This window comes from Odocoileus virginianus, chromosome X, assembly GCF_023699985.2.
Source record: "Odocoileus virginianus isolate 20LAN1187 ecotype Illinois chromosome X, Ovbor_1.2, whole genome shotgun sequence".
NCBI classification, from domain to species: domain Eukaryota; kingdom Metazoa; phylum Chordata; class Mammalia; order Artiodactyla; family Cervidae; genus Odocoileus; species Odocoileus virginianus.
In genome coordinates, this window is record NC_069708.1 from 5942889 (window position 1) to 5966021 (window position 23133).

General features: G+C 39.4%; 1 protein-coding gene across 1 annotated transcript; it reads right to left on the reverse strand.

Annotated features, from left to right (window-relative positions):
* TASL (TLR adaptor interacting with endolysosomal SLC15A4) lies at positions 1-14999 on the reverse strand. Its single transcript, XM_020871047.2, has 2 exons — positions 14739-14999; positions 1-3438 (listed from the first exon to the last, which is right to left on the reverse strand). Exon 2 carries the CDS (start codon positions 3435-3437, stop codon positions 2535-2537), a length of 903 nt encoding a protein of 300 aa, XP_020726706.1. The 5' UTR covers position 3438; positions 14739-14999; the 3' UTR covers positions 1-2534.
* Positions 15000-23133: the final 8134 nt, after the last annotated feature.

Consider the following 23133-nt stretch of genomic DNA (forward strand, 5'->3'; position numbering starts at 1 on the left):
TTAAGCACAGCACATTTATTTTAATTGGAGGATAATTACTTTACAATATTGTGATGGTTTTTGCCGAAGGCCCACCCCAACCAAAGAGCTCCCTTAAGTGGCTGAGGCATCTATGGAAACCTCTTTGGCTTTCATCATTCCCTCACAGAGGTTCCCAACAGGCCCCCATAAACTCACCAGTCTCCCTCTCACGGTCACCCTCCTCAAGGCGGCTGAATTAACTCAATCACCCATTGTATGGTCAGGGCACTGCTGTGGAGCCGGGTAGGCAAACCTTTTGTGGAAGGAAAGATAGTGTTTTTGGCTTCTGTTGGCCATATGTTCTCCATGACATTTACTGAGCTTTGCCTTTCTAGTGTGAAAGCAGCCGTAAAGAATACAGAAATGAATAGATATGGCTTTGCTCCAATGAAGCCCTGTTTAATGGACACTGAATTAGAATATCATAATTCTCATGTCATAAAATATTCTTCCTTTTATTTTAAAATGGCTGAAAAAATTCTTAGCTCATAGGAGTTCAAAGGATGTAACTAGGTGTATTGTGGTCGTTGTTTCATAATATGCAAATAGCAAATCATGTTGTACATGTGAAACTAATGTATTATATGCAGATTGTTGTTGGTGCTGTTGTTTAATTGATACATTGTGTCTAACTCTTTGTGACCCCATGGACTATAGCCCACCAGGATCCTCTGTCCAGTGGGATTCTCCAGGCAAGAATTCTGGAGTGGGTTGCCATGCCTTCCTCCAGGGGATCTTCCCAGCTCAAGAATTGAACTCGTGTCTCCTGCATTGATAAACAGATTCTTTACCACTGAGCCACCGGGGAAACCCTCTCAGTAAAAGAAACAGGTGGCAGGCTAGATTTGGCCAATGAGTCATCATTTGCAAGTCCTTGAATTAGAGAAATTAAGTGGAGCAGTGAGACTCTCATGAAGCTACCATTCTAGGGCATGAATTTACAGAATTTGACACCATGAGATCCTAGAGCTTGTAAGAGAATACAGAAGACCCCTTCCTGACTCCAGAAGGGACAAGAGAGCATGTCGAAAAAGAAGAGAAAAATGGGAAAAATAAGATGCATAATTCCTTTTCAAGCTTAGTACCACCAAGAAAATCAAACACGGCAAAATAAAGCAGTAGTTTAATGTTCAATATGTGGTATTTTCCCTTTTAGAGAACTTCATCCTCCCAGTAAACAGAATCAGATTTGAGTGGCTATATTTGAGGTTGTAGCTAAGTAATCATTAAAAAAATAAAAGCACAATGGCAATTTGCTACTATTTTCATCTTTATAAAGAATATAGTTTTAAATGATCTGGCACAGGATAGGGAAAATAGATACAAATGTATTTTTTGAAAGCTGTTTGAACCTGTCTTTCTACCCAAATATAGCAGCCTTCAGTGGTCCATTTCCTTCAAAAAGAAACAACTCCGAGGATTTTACTTGGGTGACAAACAGATGCTTAACTCCCTACCCTGAAACTTTTGGCTTTTAGTTTTGCCATGGTGTGCATTCTTCTTTTTTAAATTTATTTATTTATTTTAATTGAAGGATAATTTCTTTACAGAATTTTGTTGTTTTCTACCGAATATCAACATGAATCAGCCATAGGTATACATATGTCCCCTCCCTCTTGAACCTCCCTCCCATCTCCCTCCCCATCCCATGCCTCTAGGTTGATACAGAGCCCCTGTTTGTGTTTCCTACAGCAAATTCCCGTTGGCTATCTATTTCACATATGGTAATGGAAGTTTCCATGTTACTCTCTCCATACATCTCACCCTCATCTCCCCTCTTCCCATGTCCATAAGTCTATTCTCTATGTCTGTTTTTCCATTGCTGCCCTGCAGATAAATTCTTTGGTACCATCTTTATAGATTCCATATATATGTGTTTATATATGATATTTTATCTTTTTCTTTCTGACTTACTTCACTCTGTATAATAGGCTCTAGGTTCATCTACCTCATTAGAACCAACTCAAATGTGTTCCTTTTTATGGCTGAGTAATATTCCATTGTGTATATGTACCACAACTTCTTTATCTGTTCATCTGTCAATGGACATCTAGGTTGCTTCCATGTTCTAGCTATTGTAAATAGTGTTGCAATGAAGAGTGGGATGTGTGTGTCTTTTTAAATTTTGGTTTACTCAGGGAACTTGCCTAGGAGTGGGATTGCTGAGTCATATGGTGGTTTTTTAAGGACTCTCCATACATTGTATGCATCCTTAACTTGGTTTGTCTTCTTTTTCCTTTTCTGTATTCCCTTATATGAATCATACCATCTTTTTTGATCATTTTTATTTTTGCTTTGTTGCTGTACAGCCCTCACTTGGAAGTCATTATAGCTCCTCTCCCCACATTCCTTCACGTGTAATATTATGAGATTTCCTCTTAATCCATACCTGACCTGCAACCAACCTTTTCTTCTCTACCCCTTGCCAACCCCTTCCTGCACATTCTCAGAATAAATGAATACTTGTTGCTTAGGATTTGAGTAGTTGAGAAAGAGCAGTGGAAGCACCCTCTCTATGGATTCACGTTGCTATACTGAGAAATATGGAGACTCGGTGTGCTGATTTCGGTTGACCCATACTGTAATAGGCGGTTAATGACGATATCCCTGGCTTTCGAGATCTCCAGGTTCTTCTCTATAGAGACTTGAATACTGATTTGGTCCACGTTTGTCATGATGAGTTCAGATGCCAGAATCTGGGTAGGTGAACTGTCATGAAACCCAGTGTCCATAAAGTACTGCTTATACAACTCCACCAGCTTCTGCTCCAGGTATTCATTCAGTACCGCATTGGAAATAGGCTTCTGCATTTGCAGGCTGTTTTTCTCTTTGATGCTGGTTATTCTCCAGTAGGATGAATACCGCTGGATAGGGGTGGGTGGCAAGTCGCTGGGCTGGGTGGACATGGAATCCTCCATGGACAAAGGAATCTCAGATGATTTCAGCAAAGGACCATACTGAAAACTGCCCTCAGAGGGGAAATCTGTTGTCACTGAATTAATGGCCATCACCTGGCCCCCTGCAATCTGTAAGTCATTGTAATTCTTGCAGATACTCTTGCAGGAAGGTGGGACCAAGTAGGTCTCTTTGCTGGTGTCTCTGTATAGTTCAACTGCGGCCAAGTTTGGGCTTTCATACACAGGATTGGGGTTTGTTTGCAGCACCGTGATTCTCGGATTTCTACTATGTTGGCTCTCTCTTGAATACACTGAAGAAATGATCTTGCCAGAGGATTTGCAGCTCACATAGAGATTTTGGACTTGTGTTTCATCCACGGAGGAATAGGAAAGACTGTCAGCTGCTGTGGCTTCCATCTCCTCTTCCTTTTCCTCAGCCACTTGCTCATTAGAAGATGGATAATTCCATTGGATGTCATTCCGGTACGCAAGTCCACTGAGATAGCCTTCTGACAGCATTCTGGAAAGAGAGTGTGTGAGTTACAATGGGGGACAAGAAGATTGGAGTCTCACAAATGGACAGCTGTGCTATCAAAAAAGTAAAGGGCAATAAATAAGTTGATTTCATTCATTCCCCAAGCTCTTACTCATTCTGTGCCTGCTGTGGTACCAGAGTGCTGGCGTGTGCTGGAGGTATAAAGATGAAATGGACACAGTTCCCTCCTTCAACAACTTTCTGAGTAACAACCTGGGGTGAAGGAGGAGAGATGACAGGCTATGTCCCAGAGAAGGTGGCATTTCAGATAAACTGAAGCCTAGGAGTTCCATCCCTAGTCACAGAGTTATAAGAAATTGATGAGATGGCCTTACATGGCATATATAAGACACTGAGCCTAAGCAGAGAGGTCTGGGGATATTGACTGAAGTTGAATCCTAAAGGGCCTTGGGAGTCGGGCAAGGGCATCTGCCTTCTGCTTGAAGGAAATGGAGAGTGATTGAGTAGCTGCAAACTGTGGAAGCAGCATCACTAGTGGGTTATGGAAAAATGAGAGAATTGGTGGCAGATTCTACTGAAAATGAGAGCTATATCTTGCTCATCATCGTATTTTATTCTTGGGAGCTAGCGCAGTTGTCTGCCTTGAGGAGGAAATCAAAGGATCCTTAACTTGAATGAAATAATGAACAGCAGTGGCAGGGTATGAAATTAATTCACTGTCAACCTGTCATTAAGGACCATGAAGCCTTCATCTCCCTTTGCTGCCCAGGATGGCTTTCTTGCTCTCTCCGTCCTAGTTTTTACTGTATGTCCTGGAAATGTTCCTGTGTCTGACTGACGTGTTTACCTCTACCCCAGTTACCAGGGAACTTTTCTTACTGTGAGCTTTTCCTCTGCCTGCACCCGCCCCCTCCCACTGTCAGCAGTTGTCACTGGATTCTAAGGTGACTAGAATAGTACTCTTGCCTGGAAACTCCCATGGATGGAGGAGCCTGTAGGCTGCAGTCCATGGGGTCACTAAGAGTGAGGCACGACTGAGCGACTTCACTTTCACTTTTCACTGTTCATGCATTGGAGAAGGAAATGGCAGCCCACTCCAGTGTTCTTGCCTGGAGAATCCCAGGGACAGGGGAGTCTGGTGGGCTGCCGTCTATGGGGTCGCACAGAGTCAGACACGACTGAAGCGACTTAGCAGCAGCAGCAGCAGCAGGATAGGCTCGGGGCTTCCCAAGGGGCTCAAGCAGCAAAGAATACACCTGCCAATGCAGGAATATTCCTGGGATGAGAAGATCCCCTGGAAAAGGAAATGGCAACCCACTCCAGTATTCTTGCTGGGAAATCTCATGGACAGAGGAGTCTGATGGGCTACAGTCCATGGGCTCGAAAAGAGCTGGGCATGCCTTAGTGACTCAACCACAACCACCAATGTTCTCAATGTTTATTTCTTTTAGGGGGGACTATTCCAAAATATGTTCAGAAGATTTATTAATGATTTAAATGTTTACTGTATTCCAGGCACTGGCATGTACTATGAAGCTACAAAGTTAAAGGTCTTCAACACATCCGTGAAGCGATTCTTAGATGCTGGACACACTTATAACAGTAAGAAAATGTTCTTTCCAAAAAAAACTTGTGTGGTTCTGTTCTTAACAAACTGAACATCCAGGTGAAAAGGCAAATCTTCTATACATGAGAAGATAATTAACAGAGCAAGAAAGTTTATCCTAAGGCTTCCTAGTGATGTAGTTACCTCATGACCCTCCCACTTCACTCCACCCAGATTGCAAGTGGGGTCTTCTACCTTCAGGACCTAAGACTATCTTTGTGGGAAATCAGAGCAAAACCACATCTCCCAGCTTTTGAGTTACTAAAGAATCTTTAGAAAGTCTTGGTAGAAATCATAGTTTTAGAGAAATGAATTTTGACATTCCATAACCTGAGCTTTTACCCTTCAGAATCCAGAACCCTAAATGACTGGCGGCTCGGTCACTGAGCCAAGTGGCTCAGTGGTAAAGAATCTGCCTGCAATGCAGGAGACCCGGGTTCGATCCCTGGGTTGGAAAGATCCACTGGAGAAGGAAATGGCAACCCACTCCAGTATTCTTCTCTGGGAAATCCATGGATAGAGGAGGCTGGTGGGCTACAGTCCATGAGGTTGCAAGAGTTGAATACAACTTAGCAACTAAGCCACTACCAAATGACTTAGGGCATCATATTGACATATCAACAATAGACTCGGTGGATGGAATCCCTGTGGAGGGAAAGAGGATGGCGCCAGACAGATTAGGGGAGCCCTGAGTAGATGAGGCCTGTGCCCTAACCCCCGTGTAGAACCTGAGGAGCAGGAGGAAAACCAACCAAGTGGAATGCCTGGGTGGACCGTCCTAAAGGCTGCATTGTGAAGTCTGCTTAGGTACCAGCATGCTGCCCAGAGCCTGCAAACCTGGTGAAAAAACCTCCACTGGGGATGGGCAGATTGCAGACATGATAGCTGTAGGGCCAGATGAATGATGAGAACTTACCATGGATGCCCATGTGACTATGTGACAAACAACCAGAAATGTCCCCACTGCGCCACCTCCCTCCCATCCCCAGCATCCCCAGCTGATGCTATGGCTTTATGGAAGCAAGCTGGAATTCAGAGGCCAGCCCAAGCCAGAGGGACCCCTGAAGTGACTGTGATTACTCAGAATGTGAGCCCAAAAGCAAGATCACACTGAGGGAGAGAAAAGCAAAGGATTTTAGGAAAAATAATGGATTAGACATATACCTGTATTCTTTATCCCCCTCCAAACTTCACTAAAACAACAGTAAATTATTTTTTTAAATATAATACATGAGAAAAGGGAGAACAAGAGAAGAGACTAGAGCAGTTATACTTTAGAAACTGGAAAGCAGTAGATCAGGGGTAGATGACTTAGAGAAGCAAATGAAAAATCTAGACCAGTGCAGTCCAACAGAATTTTCTGGGATGATAGATTGATCTTCATATGTGTTGTCCAAAATATTAACAGCCATATGTGACTATTAAGCACTTGAAATGTGGCTAATGAAACTGAATTTCACTAATTAATTAACTTCATTTAATTGAAACTAAAAATACCACGTGGCTAAGATATTGGACAACACAGACTTAGAAGATCATCAAGGTGATAATGCAAAATCATTCTTGAGTCCCCCTTGTTCCCATTCAGCCATTATCCCAAATCACCTGTTTATCACATTTCTTTTCATATTAAAAAAATTATAGTAGATTCTTCTCTCATTTTATGTGGCTGATGTGTATAAGTTCTCCAGATAACCTCTGCTCGTTCACAGTAGTGAAGGAAGTGGATTTTGTTTTGAGTAATGGCCAATACCTGGATTCGATCCCTGAGTCAGGAAGATCCCCTGGAGAAGGGCATGGCAACCCACTCCAGTATTCTTGCCTGGGAAATCCCACGGACAGAGGAGCCTGGCGGGCTATATATATGCCATGGGGTCATAAAGAGCCGGATGTGACTGAGCAACTAACACACACATAAAAGCCTCTTTGCCCTATTTATCATGGGCTGAGAGCTTTGTTGATACCTTAATTCTGGTAGAATAAGAGCCCTACCATAGGGCCCAAGGCAGACCAGTACAGTGGTAAGCTCAATGATGGAAAAGCAGAAAATGTGTCCTAATACCAAGGGACAGAGACACCCATGCCTAAAAAAACAAATTCCTGAGAAAGGAGTGAGAGAAAAGGTCAGGGAGGTATATTGGGACATGCAAGGCTGAGGACTTTAAGTTTACGCTGAAGGCAATACAAACCTCTGGAACGTAACCAAGGTTTTTCAAGGCATGATATCTATGAATAAAGGGCAAGGTGAATGTCAGCAGAATGAAATTGGAGTCCAGGACCCAGGTTAGGAGCTTCTGGATTCATGCCCACCTGAGCTGTTCAGGGGCAGGAGCCAAGAGGAAGGAAGCAGAAAAGGAAGAGAAGCAATGAACTTGAGAGGCCATGACTCCTGGACTTGGTAGTGAAGAAGAGAGAGGAGTCAGAAGTAACTGCCCCTAGGCATGCTGACAGTTGACACAAGCATTGACCAAAGTGGAGAGATCAGGAGAAGGAGCCAGGAAAGGAGCTGATGGGCTTACTTCAGTTCGTCTTGAGTCAGACGCGGGGTAACTGAGTGCAGGTGTCTAACCGTGCACTGGAGATTCAAGCAGGGAACTCATTAGAAGGCTTACTGTCTGTCAACAGTGACGTCGTCTCCCAAGTGTGGGCTGCAGGATTTTCTATCTGGAGGCTTGAGGAGCTTGTAGGGGTAATAATTTCTGTGGGAAACCTGCCTTGAACAGTACAAGGAGTAATGAGCCACAACAAGCTCTGCAGTGTCGATAGTGTCACAGAAACTACAAGAACTTCCAACGTGAGCAGGTCACATACTAAAAATCCACATTGGACATTGGAAGGTAAAATTTGGTTGCTATGCAGACTCAAAAAAGAAACTATTGAACTAGTAGTCAAGAGACTAGAATTCTAGTCCTGATCTTGCTGTGGTTTTCAGTCTAGTTAATGGCAGGTCTATAACAGGACTAGCATTTACACTAGCTACAACCCAGACACTGTTCTAAGTGCCTTTTATGTACTAAATCAATGAATCCTCACAAAAATTCAAAGGTGTAGGTACTATTCTCATTTTCTGTGTATCAAAATTAAGTACTATGTCCATAACCAGCAGGCATTCAAATGCTGATCAGTCAGAAAACAGAGTCTGCTAGAATCCCCTGGTAGTTCAATGGTTAGAACTCCACCATTCCACTACAGAGGACCTGGGTTCAGTCCCTGGTTGGGGAGCTAAGGTCCCACAAGCTTCACAGCATGGACAAAAAAAGGAAAGGAAACAGAGCCCACGCTTGCATGTCACTTAACCTCTCAGAGACTCAACTTTTTATCCGTAAACTGAGAATGTGGGATTGAATTATAGAATCCCCTCAAACTTTAATATTGCATGGGCTTTTGACTATATTAAGAGAAGAAAATAAGTGAGGTAAGCATTGCATATGTGCATGCTTCAGTTGTGTCCGACTCTTTGCGACACTATGGGCTGTAGCCCACCAGGCTCCTCTGTCCATGGGATTCTCCAGGCAAGAACACTCGAGTGGGTTTCCATGCCCTCCTCCAAGGGGTCTTTCTGACCCAGGGATCGAACCTGTGTCTCCTGCATCTTCTGCATTGCAGGCAGATTCTTTACCGCTTAGCCATCAGGAAGCCGGAGGTATTACTCAGAATCAAAATCCATTTCTGAAAATGAGCAGCAGAGGGCAGCAGAGAGCATGCTAGAGCAGCTTTTGCAAGATTTTTCTCAAGCTGTGGAGAGTAATGTGTGAAACTCCTAAATTATACATATGTTAACTCATTTGATCTTTATAAAAACCCTTTAATGTACCACCAGAATTAAAATAGTACTATGTATCATGATATCTTAAAATTTTAAAAGAGAGAAAGTTATTTGGGTTTATTTTGATTAATTGTTGGCATTTTTCTTAATAAGCTTCAGTAATTACAAAATTTTTAGAAGACCTCACCCTTCAAAGTTATTAAAAAGATGTACTTCAAATAAATATTTGACTTAATTTTATCCAAGATGGTAAAACTTAAGTCAATGGATTATTTCAATTGTTCAAAGATATTTTATCACTTGAATTTTTATTTCTCATCATAGAAAAGATAGAGACCGAGATACATCTGGAATTTTCCATGACTGAGTAAGAGTTTGAGGGAAAATGGATACATGTGTATGTATGGCTGAGTCCCTTCACTGCTCCCCAGAAACTGTCACAACATTGTTCATCAGCTCTACCCCAAACCAAAATAAAAAGAAAAAAAAATTTTTGAAGTGTGAAGGAAAAGACTTTCAAGGACATTTGCAGATGAGATGTTCTAGACAAATTTAGCCTCCATTAATCATTACCAGACAGGGGAATACCAAAATTAACCTGCTGTGCAAATTCACAACTTAGAAATATGTACTGAAGTGCAGCACGTTGTTAAATCATTTACTTGGATTTCAGAAGAAATTGTAATATGAATTCTTCCTTCTATATTAACACTTTTCAGAAAACTGTCATTATAACTCTGTACATAGACATACTTTTAATTTACCTTCAAATAACACAAGCATGGATTTAAAGAGAAAAATTCAAGAGGGAAGAAACTGGTAAGAGGAAATGTTTGGAAAAACCCAACTTAGGGTTCAGAAAACTTTTTCTATAAAAGGCCGAATATTTAATATTTTAGGTGTCTGTCACAACCACTCAACTTGGCCATCATAGCAGGATAGCAGTGAGAGACAGCATGTAAACAAATGGGTGTGGCTGTGTTCCAGTAAAACTTTATTTACAAAAACAGACAAAGGGCCAATTTGACCCACAGGTTATGGCTTGCCTATCCTTGACCTAAATTGAAAAGCAGGTGCAGTAATTGGGATAGGACACAATAGTTGTGTTGGGTGCTTTCCAGCCATTACCCCTAAACTTCCAGTAGCACTGCACTGTTAGATATTATCATTATCCAGGTTTTCCAAATGAGAAAACTGAGATTAAGATAGGACAATACATGTAAATCCATGGCTGATTCATGTCAATGTATGGCAAAAACCACTACAATATTGTAAAGTAATTAGCCTCCAACTAATAAAAATAAATGGAAAAAAAAGAAAATAAAAATAAAAGAACATCCAATTAACATAGGTAACTTTCTTAAAAAAAAAAAAAAAAAGGACAAATGACCTTCCCAAGATCACAAAGCAAGTAAGTAGTAGAGGCAAGATTCAAGTTCAGATTTTCTAACCCCAAAGTGTGTGGTCTATTCTTAAAACATTACACTAATGCATAGTTGAGAGCAGTTAATATTGCACAGTCATGAGAAACAATTAGTCCTTCCAGGAAAAGGGTACCATCCCGACTCTTGTTGTAATAACAACCGTTGCCGAGGAAGGGAAGGAAGATGCAGTGAAATATAGAAAGAAAAGCTAAGAATACAGCCAGTGCCCACCCCACAGGGCTACATGCTTGAGTCAGTTGTGTATCAGTGTTCATATGTCTTTGAGATACAGAAATAATTTCTATTCTGCTCTTTCTGAAAAATTTTTTTCTTTAAAAAGTGTTTTTACTTGGAGGATAATTGCTTTACAACGTAGTATTTGGTTTCTGCTGTACAATAGCATGAATCAGCTATATGTATACATATATCTCCTCCCTCTTGAGCCTCCCTCCCCGCCCCCCTCCCCACCTCCCACCCTTCTAGGTCATCACAGAGCATGGAGCTGAACTCCGTGTGTATACAGCAGCTTCCCACTAGCTGTCTTTTTTATACATGGTAGGGGAGCCTAGCGGGCTCCAGTCCTTGGGTTCGCAAAGAGTTGGACACACACACACACAGTGTATATATGTCAATGCTACTCTCTCAATTCATTCCACCTTCTCTTTACCCCACTGTGTCTACATATCTGTTTTCTATATCTGAGCCTCTATTTCTACCCTGCAAATAGGTTCCTCAGTACCATCTTTCTAGATTCCATATATGTGCATTGATTTATGATATTTGTTTTTCTAACTTCACTCTCTGTGATGGCCTCTAGGTTCATCCACATTAGTCTGCTCTTTTAATCTAACCATATGACCACTTTCCTTAACTATTCCCACTGCTGTAGCCTGGCATTGCCTTCCCCTTAACTTTACAACCACAGGGTAATTTAATATTACAGATACCCTGTTTAAATATCAACAGCTCCCCATTACCTCCAGGATAAAGTCCACACATGTTAGGCCCTCATGATACATAGTTCTTATCTGCCTTCTTCATCTCAATCTCTGCCTGTTCTCACAGAACCCAGGACCCCAGCCATGTTGGACTCCTCCCAGTTCACCCACACCCCATGCCCAACCCAGGCATTCATGCCCTTCTTCCTCTGTCCGAGACCCTGTTTCCCTATCCATCCCCACTGCACCACCACCCATCAAGTCTCATATCTCAACATTCCAGAGCCCCTGGCCATCCATTCAAAATCCTTGCCCCTAAATTAGAAAGAAATTCTAAGTTCTTGTCTCTCCTACCCCAATATATTTATCAGGATTGCACAGAACCTCAGCAAAATCCAGCTGCTACCTTGAACAGTGAAATAAATCATCAGACAGTCCTTTAAATGGAGTAACTGGCAATAGCAAAAGAAAAGCAGGAAGATGGAGGATTGGTAGGAAGTGGGGGTATTGGGGGATGATGCGGTGGCAGAAGAGATCCTGTCCTTGAAAAGACAGTTTGCATGTATGCGAACTAAGACTTCTGAGAAGCTAGGTGGTTGAGACAGTGCAGAGAAGACCTCCATAGCCACATAAAAATGGAGGCACTGGATGGGACTGCCTCAGGGCATCATAGTATGTAATGTCACAGAAATAGGGACAGGAAAATGTTATTGTCTGTTTCATAGATGATCTTGAACCTAGCTAGTTGGGGTGCAGTTTAGTTCCCACCTGTCAGCATGCCTGCTTATATAGGTCTGCCTTTTCATGGAAAATAACAGGCACAACTTATGTTAGCAAATAATTTCTCATAGTAGACATGAAGGTTTTTCTTGCTTGTTGACTATGTGCAATCACTTCATGTGCCTCCAGGAATGTTTTCCCAGGTCAGATTTGGAGAAACTGAATTGTCTTTCAAGTAGCCTGGGCCAATTTATTCTCTCACCATCAGTGTCTAAAATTAACTGTTTCCACTGATATTCTTCAATACACTATTATTTTTTTTAATTTTCCAATCAGATGAGCACATTTATTTTTGCCTCATATTTATAGTGAAGCAAGCTGTCTTGTTAAGATTATATGTAGGTGATATAACGGAAATGTTATTTTTTCATAATGCCTCCATCCCCAAAATACTCTATTTCATCTCTTTATTTCCCCTATAATCTAAATTTTAGATCCTTTCATTCCAATCTATATTTTTTAAAGATCTTGATTTGGGGGACTTGTAAATAAACCACTGAAAGGTTATCATTGAAAAACTTGAATATTACTTTGTTCTTAATCTAGTTATAATAATGGAACTAAATCTATGTTACATCAGGATTTTTTTCCAATGCATAATACAAGAACTTTACCCAAACAAGGTGTTTCTTTGGATCTCCTGCATTTTCCTGACTCTTATCTTGAAAGTAACATGTTCTTTAGAGCTGAAAATAACCATTCACTTAATCATACACCTTGGTTTATGTTCCTGTTATTTCATATTCTGTGGCATTTGTTGATGGAGGTTCTAAAATATTCCTTATTTTGTTTCATTTCCTGTTATAAAACATATAATTTGGGATTACCGATTCCTCTGTCAAACATGAAGTGATTCTTACTTAATGAGTTAGTTCCCAAAAGTCTAATTTGATGGCTAAAATAATCATAAGTCAAAAGGCCTCTGTTTTCCATATTAACATCAGCAAGTAAATTTCTGTTCAGTTCTACTTAGATTCTTATGAACAAAGGGAACAGCTACTTTCAGGGGCTTTATCTGGATATAAATTTCCTTATTTCAGAAAATATAAATTTTGATGCAGATATATTAGTAAATATATTTTTGTCATAGTTTGGATTTTTCTTCATATCCTGTCTTTATGTCTCACAAACAGAAAAATGAAAGCTTATGATCACTTAGAATTACTTTAAAAGTATTTTGATACTAATGAAAGGACGAAAAAATAAGAAAAGCAATCATGATAGAATTGATACTAAATCTCCTTGGTGTTATAATTCTTAATTGTTAATTATATTGTTAATTATGGCTATTACCATTAACATTTACTTAACTGTAAGCATATCAACCAAATGCAATGCAAGACTGAATCCTGAATTAAAAAACTCTCTAGAGGACATGTGGATAATTAGAGAAATTTGAATATGGATCAACTATTAGATAATAGTATTAAGATTAAATTTCCTTAGCATTATAGTCATGTAGAAGATTACTCTTTTTCTTAGGAGATATGGGTCAAAAATTTGAGGGTACTGTCCTGAAATCAACAATATACTTTCAAATAGTTCAGGAAAAAAAAACAACCTGTGTATGTGTGTGTTTATGTATATGTACAGAGAGAGAGAGAGACATAGCAGGAGAAAAAATAAATGTGATGAAATGCTACAAGTGATTACTAGAAACGTGTGTGCATTGCACTATTGAACGTGTGTTCATTGATAGAAACGTTTGTTCGTTGAAGTATTTTTTCCATTTTTCAATAGGATTGAAACTTTGCAAAAAAAAATTGGAAGGAAAGTAACTACAGTTAGTTAATGAAGGGAAATTTACATTCTATTGTACTTATGAAGAGCTCAGAGGGACAATATCTTATATATCTAAAATAATCATTAGGTCTATGGTTGGAAATGTTCTAGTAACTTGAAATAACTATTGAAAACATCACTTTGCTCTGAAATAATAAAATTAGCTCACATGTGTAGATCCCCCAAATTACCATTATAATATGAATGTTTTACACAAATTTGAAATACTCTCCACTCCTCCAGAAAGCTTCTCAAGCTCAGAAACACGAGCTTCTTACAACTGACGTACACAAAAATGATCTAAAAATATGAGTATGAATATTCTGGTCAAACCAAGTTTATATTCAAGCACATAAAGATGTGCTCAAAATAAGAATGAGCAGATCTAAAGATAATTCAAGCAAAAGCTCACTTGTGCATGTACTGTCTTTAATACCAACAGGGAGACTTTTCCCAAATCACCCAGATGGCAATTTGAAAAGCCTCATCACTGTCAATCACATTTACTTAGCGTATATCCTGCCACACAGAAAAACACTTATCACAACTTCATCCAGCAAATAATTGAGAGTCACACTGGAATTTATTGTCATTGTATTCATCTCTAAAACTATGTTCCTGTGACCAAATTTGAGTTGTTCTGTCCCTGCAAAATTCTGCTTAGGTTTTTAGGCCTTCTTTAAAAAACGCAGATGCTAAACCTATGTAGAAATTAGCAAACAGTGACTAAAGAAGTGACATAACAAATACTTGATCATATCAGTCAAAATTTTAAGTAAAAAGTTTTAGAAATGTCCAAAATGTGAGCCTAAGGTAAGAGAAGTGGAGTGTTTGGCTTAATTTCTCTTCATTGTCTAACTCCATTGAATATTTGCTTACATTCCCACTCACTTCTGACCTGGTAAATGAGAAAAGCATTTTAGATGTCATGAGATTGGATCTGAGTTTTGCTGATAAAGGGTGAAGAAAGGGTGAGAAGAGAAATGACAGAGTTCACAGTCATAGGGTTTGTTGCCTCTTTTGCTTACCTTCACTAACCAGTCCGTGCCTTTGGTCCTGGAGAAATACCACGATTGACCATATAGAGATGAATAAGCCAGCCAGTGCTTTGACCAGAAGTGTTCGCAAGCCTTTGGTGAGTCTACTTTCCCTGATAAAACCAATAAACTAAGTCGGTCGTTGCCCTTGCCATTCTTTTTATAACTGATCCTATGGAAAAAGTTGTTTTTGCTCAAGTCTGATTTGTGCTAAAGAAGAGTGGGAAGTCCCAGAAGGGGGGAGGCAATAACTGACAAACCCACATCAAGCCACAGAATGGTGTTTCTTCCCCTTTTTGAAAAATGAAACCTATCTATGAAACTGCCTCTTGTTAAAATAGTTTATTGCTACATGTTATGTAAGAACCCTTTAAACATAAACGTATTCCTCTAACAAATTCCCTGGGACCCCTCTCCCAAAAGAGAGCCAAGTCAAAGATGATTTCTCAAATTCTGTCTCATTGTTAGCCTTTAATTTTTAAGTAGTATTATTTCTCAGTTGGACTCATAATTTTAAAAAATGCAAATGAAAAAAGTTTTCTCTCTCAAATTAACCAAGGTTTAAAAATTCAATAGTACCCTAAGTGAGCAAGGTTGTAGGGAAGGAGGCACTCTCATACACTATTGGTGAGATTATAAACATTTTCAAAAAGCAATTTTCCAGTATCTGTTATTTTCCAAAATTTTAAATATTCATACCCTTTGACCCAACAATACCATTTCTAAAAGTCATCCATAAGATATATTTGCACCTGTACACAAAGATATGTTAAAAGATATTTGTGGCAACTTTAAGAAACAACCAAGAAAAAATATTCATAAATACGATATTGTCCAAATACCTGGGAGTATATCCCTACTGTAGAAAATTAATAAGGTAATTTTATGTCTAATAATAGGAAAAAATCTCCAAGATACATTGTTTCAAAAGAGCATAGAAGACATAATATGCTCTAATTTGTATTTTTAAAGCATAGACTATTTCTATAGGGATATACAAGAAACTAGAAACAACCAATTGTCTTTTGGAAATCTTAATTTTCTACACTATATCTTTTTGAAGTTTCTACTGTGTATATGTATAACTTTTCCATTGAAAAAAATAGTATTTTAAGTCATATTTAATTTTAATGCTCAAATGAATCTTTACTGAGTCTGTATCTTTACTGGAGGACAGAGAAGTCTGTCTGCAAATGGGTCAGTTATTCTAGCCCAAAAGCAGAAAAATATTTACAGTTCTCAAAATAATTTCACTAGTTTACCCTGATGGCTTCAATTAAACTAAGAAAGAGTAATCCTGTCCCAAATAATATCTGCTTCTGTTATCTTTTTCTACCTAACTCTAATCAAACCTAAATTCCAGGCTCTAAATATGTAAACATTTCCACTTCAGTTCAATTCAGTTGCTCAGACGTGTCTGACTCTTTGCGACCCCGTGGACTGTAGCACGTCAGGCTTCCCTGTCCATCATCAACTACCGAAGCTTACTCAAATTCCTGTCCATTGAGTCGGTGATGCCATCCAACCATCTCATCCTCTGTTGTCCCCTTCTCCTCCTGCCTTCGATCTTCCCCAGCATCAGGGTCTTTTCCAAAGAGTCAGTTCTTCGCATCAGGTGGCCGAAGTATTGGAGTTTCAGCTTCAACACCAGTCCTTCCAATGAATATTCAGGACTGATTTCCTTGAGGATCAACTGGTTGGATCTCCTTGCTGTCCAACGAACTCTCAAAAGTCTTCTCCCACACTGCAGTTCAAAAGCATCAATTCTTTGGCACTCAGCTTTCTTTATAGTCCAACTCTCACATCCGTACATGACTACTGGGAAAACCACAGCTTTGACTAGATGGACCTTTGTTGGCAAAGTAATGTCTCTGCTTTTTAATATGCTGTTTAGATTGGTCATAACTTTTCTTCCAAGGAACAGGCGTCTTTTTTTTTTTTTTTCTCATTGCCTCTTTGTTCAGGTCTTTATTCAAGCAAGTATCTTTTAATTTCATGGCTACAGAGATGGGAATACCACTTAATGGGCTTATTTTATTCACCTTTGACCTATGACTTATCTTGAAAAGTTATACCTTTAAAAAGTATACTGTCATTTTATTTCTGTTAAAGTCTTTTTTTAATTTGCTGCATTATTCCATGGAACATTACTTAGATCCATTCGAAAAGGCAATCTCCATGTATATGCCATAACACAGACAGTTTCTCTATTAGCCCCAAATTTGACTTGACCTGCTACCACTGGAATGACCAAACTCGTTTCCCCAGAGGCAGGTTCATTTGCAGTGTAATCCTCTAAAATCAGGCCTAACAATGTCTCCAGGTTTTTGAAGCCTGTAAAGCATTTAGCTGGAGGAGGTGGTGGGCGGAATTGGGAGATAGGGTTTGACACATATACACCACTGATACTTTGTATAATAAAGAAGGAAATGGCAACCCACTCCAGTATTCTTGCCTGGAAAATCCCATGGCCGGAGAAGGCTGGTAGGCTACAGTCCATGGGGTCGCAAGAGTCAGACACGACTGAGCGACTTCACTTTCACTTACTTTGTATAAAATAGATGACTAATGAGAACATACTGTATAGCACAGGAAACTATAGTCAATTCACTGTGGTAACCTGGATGGAAGGAAGTCCAAAAGAGAGGGGATGTATGTATATGTATGGCTGACTCATTTTGTTGTACAGTAGAAACTAACGGAACACTGTAAAGTAACTATACTCCAAAAAAAAGAAAATTAAAAAACTTAGCTGTAAAAAGTCATAGCAACTTCAGGGCCAAACACTATTTCATTTTATTCTAGTGTAGGTTTAACCATGACCAGATATACTATGAATATCCTAGAGTGGGTCTGACCTACCTCCAGAAACACTTTCTGATGGGGTCCCTATGGCAGTGCATGCCATTACCACTCTTGGGGGTGATTCCATCTGCTCTTGGTTGGGTTAAGTTACATTTATTGTTTTATTCAAATACAAGCTGCCAAATTTTTATTATAGTCACTCTTGATTTTGTCTCTTAAATTACTCATTTTATGGAAATCATCCTTTTCTGCAAGTATTTCCTGTAATCAAAAAGTTGGCACTATGTCAAGTTTGCTCTTTTGATAAGACTTGAGCTTATGAATATGGCTTGGAACTGCTTTCTGTTTGCTGACTTCAATATAGCAGAATTACATCCTTTGTAGCTGAAATCTTATAATACAATTTTATATACATCTGTTGTACGGCTATGCCTCTAAATGGATATTATTCCTGTTATTCAGTTGCTTCTCCTGGTGTCAAAACTTCCTCAAAGCTATTTCCATTATGATATCATCCATACTTACCTCACCCCCAATCCTCATGACTTCCCCCACCCTGTCCACCTCTACTCAATTCTAAGGGCTCTTCCCAGCACTTTCTTCCTCAACATTTTGTCTTTCTGTCACGTTCTACTTGCCAATTGCCAGTTCCAGATAAGAGCCTTCATTGCCTTTCCCATAACTAGAGAACAGTATGTATGTAGATATCAAATATCTATGTGTATGTATATATGCACATACACACAACTGATCAGTTCCCAAATTTATTCCATCTAACTTCAACTCTTTCAGTGTAAATTCTTTGTCTTCCTGAAGTATACTCTCGAGCCATTAGCCATATAGTTTTCTCTTTTAATATCAAATGACCCAACTGAACCTACTTTAAAGAGTTCCCAAGGCCCCTGAGTCAGCAAGTCTAATGACAATTATTTCAGCCTAAACCTCTTTTGACATTCTACAGTATCCAGTGCTATTCACTTACCTCTTCTTTAATAGTTTGTTTTTTAAAAATTTGTCTGCATGATAGAAATTATAAATGGCGCAAAAATTTATACAGTGAAAATTAAACCTCTCTCTTCATCTGATCTCCAGCTCTCAGGGCACTCCGGAGTAGCAATTGTGATCTTCAGTTTCTCCTGTATGAATTCAGTGATTACATCTGTCCTCTTTTGTATGCAAATAGTAGGATGCTGTGTATGCTATTTTATCCCTTGTCTTCTATGTGCAAACTTTTCAGTAGCTACACTGACTTGCAACACATATCTGTTCCAATAATAATATATTTACTCAGTTCTTTATTGATGCCACCTCTCTTTTAGGGAGGTCTCCCTTCTACCACCCAGTGGATGTGGTCTCATTGCACACTGCTAATTATTCTACCTCTTCACTTTCTCCTTTCGAAGCTCTTTGGTTTCCTATCAACCATCTATTTCCTAGAACTGAAATTCTTGCTTTTTTCCCCTCAGTGTCTTATCTTGGTAAACTCATAACTTGCCACACTTTCTATTATCTTTGGCTGACCTGGGAATCTGTATTTCCAATCCCAATGTCTTTCTCCCATGACCCCTAGATTTTCACTTTGCATCTCTGACTGCTTCACATAAATAAGGCCAAATCTTTCATCAATTTTTTTTTATGTGTACCATTTTTTAAAGTTTTTGTTGAATTTGTTATCAGTGGTTTCTTATTTTGTGCTTTGGTTTTGTTTTGTTTTGCCATGAGGTATGTGGGATCTTAGCTCCCTGAGCAAGGATCAAACCTGCACCCCCTGCATTGTAAGATTAACCCCTGGACCACCAGGGAAGTCCCCAAATCTTTCATCTTTTGACCCCAAAATTCATATCCTTACTTATCTTTATAGCATTACCCAAGCTCAGTACATCAAAGTCATTTCTATTTGTTTATATTTTTTCACCGTGATGGGTCTTCATTGCTGAGTAGGCTTTTTCTCTGGTTGTGGCAAGTGGAGGCTACTCTTTAGTTGTGCTATGTGGGATGCTCATTGTGGTGGCTTCTCTTGTTGTGGAAAACAGACTCTAGGTGTGCGGGCTTCAGCAATTGCGGCTCCTGGACTCTAGAGCACAGGCTCAATAGTGGTAGCACATGGACTTAGTTGCCCTGTGGCATGCGGGATCTCCTGGAACGGACCAGGGTTTGAACCTGTGTCTCCTGCATTAGCAGGCAGGTGCTTTAGCACTGAGCAACCAGAAGCCCTCAAAGTCCTTTCTAATTCAGTCTTATTCCTGATCTCTGCAATTAGTCAGCAGTGCCTGTCAAGCCGATTCAATAGACCAGAGCAATTTAAAACTGAATTTGATCTGTGCTTCCAGGAAAACAGCAAAACAAAAGCCCTGGCACCCTTCTGATAGTACATAATGGTATAAAGGTCAACTTTTTCATAATAATGTATAACTTGTAACATCTCTAAAAGCGTGATTCTATTTTTCCATATTCATTTTTCACACTTTATAGAGGGCATTTTTATAATCACTCTTTCCTGCAGATGCAATTACAGTATTATATATAAAGTTTTAGTACATTGCTGCTGCAGATTAATTTTAATTGATATTCTATAAAAATTCACATGAACGTATGAGAGTTTAGGAACATGTTGCATATTCCATAGGGTAGAATTAATATGACATTTAAAAATTTCTCACTATCCTTCAGTGGGTCTAATTTCTACCAAAGAAATCCATAAGGTAAGCTCCAGGACAGTACTGCTTATCTTGAGGACGAAATGACAGATTATAATTGCTTTATTAAGTACAACATTCTGAATTCCTATGAAACTGTAGTGGCTTGTTGCGCACTAGAGATTTTGTTATGTAGAATATAATTGATTGTAATGGATGCTGTTTGCTCTTGAATAACTCCCATTTTCCACTTGAGAGAGATTTTCATTTTGGCATCAAATAATATGATTACTGCATTTGTAAAGTTTCTGAAGCATTTTGTAATTTTTCCAGTTGAAAAATGATTCAAAATTGAAATATGATATAAATTAAAGGCGCAAATTGAACTTAATGCCATATGTTTTATTTTAAGGCCAAGTATCATGTGTGGAAGAGCTCATCCTCACTGGTTCTTACCATGAACTATTTGGCTTCTGTTTTCTGTCAGTCTTTGCTATCACTTGACATTCTCTGCCTTAAAGATTTAGCCAAAATCTCTAACACCAAAGCTGAAATCTGTATCATTAACTCTACAGTAAATTTTCCTTGGAAACACTTTTGCTACAAGTTCTTGCTTCTTTTTGCCCATCTTTACATACTTCTGAGGATTTCCCTAGTGGCTCAGAGGGTAAAGAGTCGCCTGCCAATGCAGGAGCCGCAGGAGATGCAGGTTCAATCTCTGGGTCGGGAAGATCCCCTGGAGAAGGAAATGACAACTGGCTCCAGTATTCCTGCCTGGAAAGTTCCATGGACAGAGGAGCCTGGCAGGCTACAGTTCATGGGGTTGCAGTAAGTTGGACGTGACTTACCGACTAAACAACAACAACACACACACTTCTGCCTCTTTCCTAGGTTTTATATGTTTCTCTGTTAACCTCTTCCCTCTCCCCCTAGTCTGATGTCCAAGTCTCGGGACACAGAGATACTTCCTCCTCAAGTCAAAATAAAGCTTCACTTCCTCTACCATAAATTGGTGTTGAAGAGAAAAAATCTTCTGTTCCTGAGTTGAGCAACTGAGAATTTCCATTTGACTGATGCTGTTTGTTTACCTCTTCTTTGAAGATCACACCAATGAGTATTTGCCTGAACTCTGCTTTAGTCCCATAACAATTTATTTCTGTTCAGTTGAGGAGGCCAAAGACTCAACCAGATTCATGGAGAATCTCAATTTTCTTGCATTAGTTTTTTTTTTTTTTTTTTATTTGACTGCAATGGTTCTTAACAGCAGCACGCAGGATCTTCCGTTTTTGTTGTGGCATGCAGGATGCTTAGTTGAAGCACTCCTGATTTTTTTTTTTTTAGTTGCAGCTTGTGGTCCTCTGCATTGGGAGTGTGCAGTCTTAGCCACCAGGGAATTCCCTTCATGCATTAGTTTTACCCTAAACCCAGCTCTATCTCATCTTTTTTTGTCTGCCTTTCAGATTTTTAAAAGAAGAAAGGAAAAGGCAAAGTTGAATCTTAGTATTCTGTCTTATTCATCCTTAGGACTGAATTCAATGAAAAGGATATATTAACCAATATGTTAAAATTGGGGGTTTTTTTGATAAGGTATGGATTTCCTTTTCCTTAGCATCCTTATCTCTGCATTTTTAGATAATCTGAACTATAATACAAAGAATCAGCATAATAAAACTTAAAATCCAAGGAGTTTTGAGCTCCCCAAATATATCTTTCTCCCCCAGCTTGACTGATTTAGAACAGTGGCTCTGGAAGGCAAAGTGAAAGTGTTAGTCGCTCAGTTGTGTCTGACTCTTTGCAACCCCATGGACTGGAGCCCAACAGGCTCCTCTGTCCATGGAACTTTCCAGGCAAGAATACTAGAGTAGGAGGGATTGCCATTTCCTTCTCCAGGGGATCTTTCTGACCCAGGGATTGAATCTGTGTCTCCTGCATTGCAGGCAGGTGCCCCAGGAAAGCAAAGGTCCCAAACAATGTATTTTATTTTTAGTTAGTTTTTTGTTTTTGTTCCCCCCCCCCCAGGGGATCTTTCTGACCCAGGGATTGAATCTGTGTCTCCTGCATTGCAGGCAGGTCCCCCAGGAAAGCAAAGGTCCCAAACAATGTATTTTATTTTTAGTTAGTTTTTTGTTTTTGTTTTTTTTCCCCCAGCTGTGTTGCACAGCATGTGGGATCTTAGTTTCCCAACCAGGGACTGAACCCAAGCCCCCTACATTGAAAGTGTAGAGTTGTAACTATTGGACTACCAGGGGAGTCCTGCAAGCAATTTAAATATTGCTCTACACCCAGATTTCTAATCAAATTTTTAGTTTCTGTCACCAAGAAGTTATTAGAAGTTCATAGAAGTCCTTCATGAGAGCTGTCTGGTCAGCTCTTAGATCCTGGCTCAAAGGTCACAGAGCCTAGAAAAATTAAGTCTGCAACATCTTTATGAGCTCTAATTCCACCGAACTATGTAATTTGGGTAGATTTCTGAAGGAAGAGCGACTATCCATTCTGAAGTCATGTAGAAGTTTCTAGTACCTCAGAGAAGTTCTAAATTTAAAAAAACTGACATTCTCTTTGGAATTCTTCTTAGTTTTATTTTCCCCCTTGATCCTATTTTTATCATGCCATTATACTGACTCATGTTTACAAAGGCAGCCATGGACATATGAAGCCTATGGAGGAGAAACTAAAATTTCAGTCCAAATAACATTATTTCACAAAGTGACAGGGAAGTGAAAATAGTGCCGTTGAGCCCTTTTGTCTCCAGATTTCCTCCCTTAGTGGAAAGTCTTCTGGGGTGGAAATTTTCCATCTCTGTCTTCTACTGGCCACATCAAGCCTTCCTTTGGTTCCTGTCCCTGTAGAGTAAAATTCAAGCAATGTGTGTATTGGATTATAGATTCAAGTGTTAGCTTTGTTTAAGCAACTTCTATTTATAGGTACCAGTCACAACAACAAAT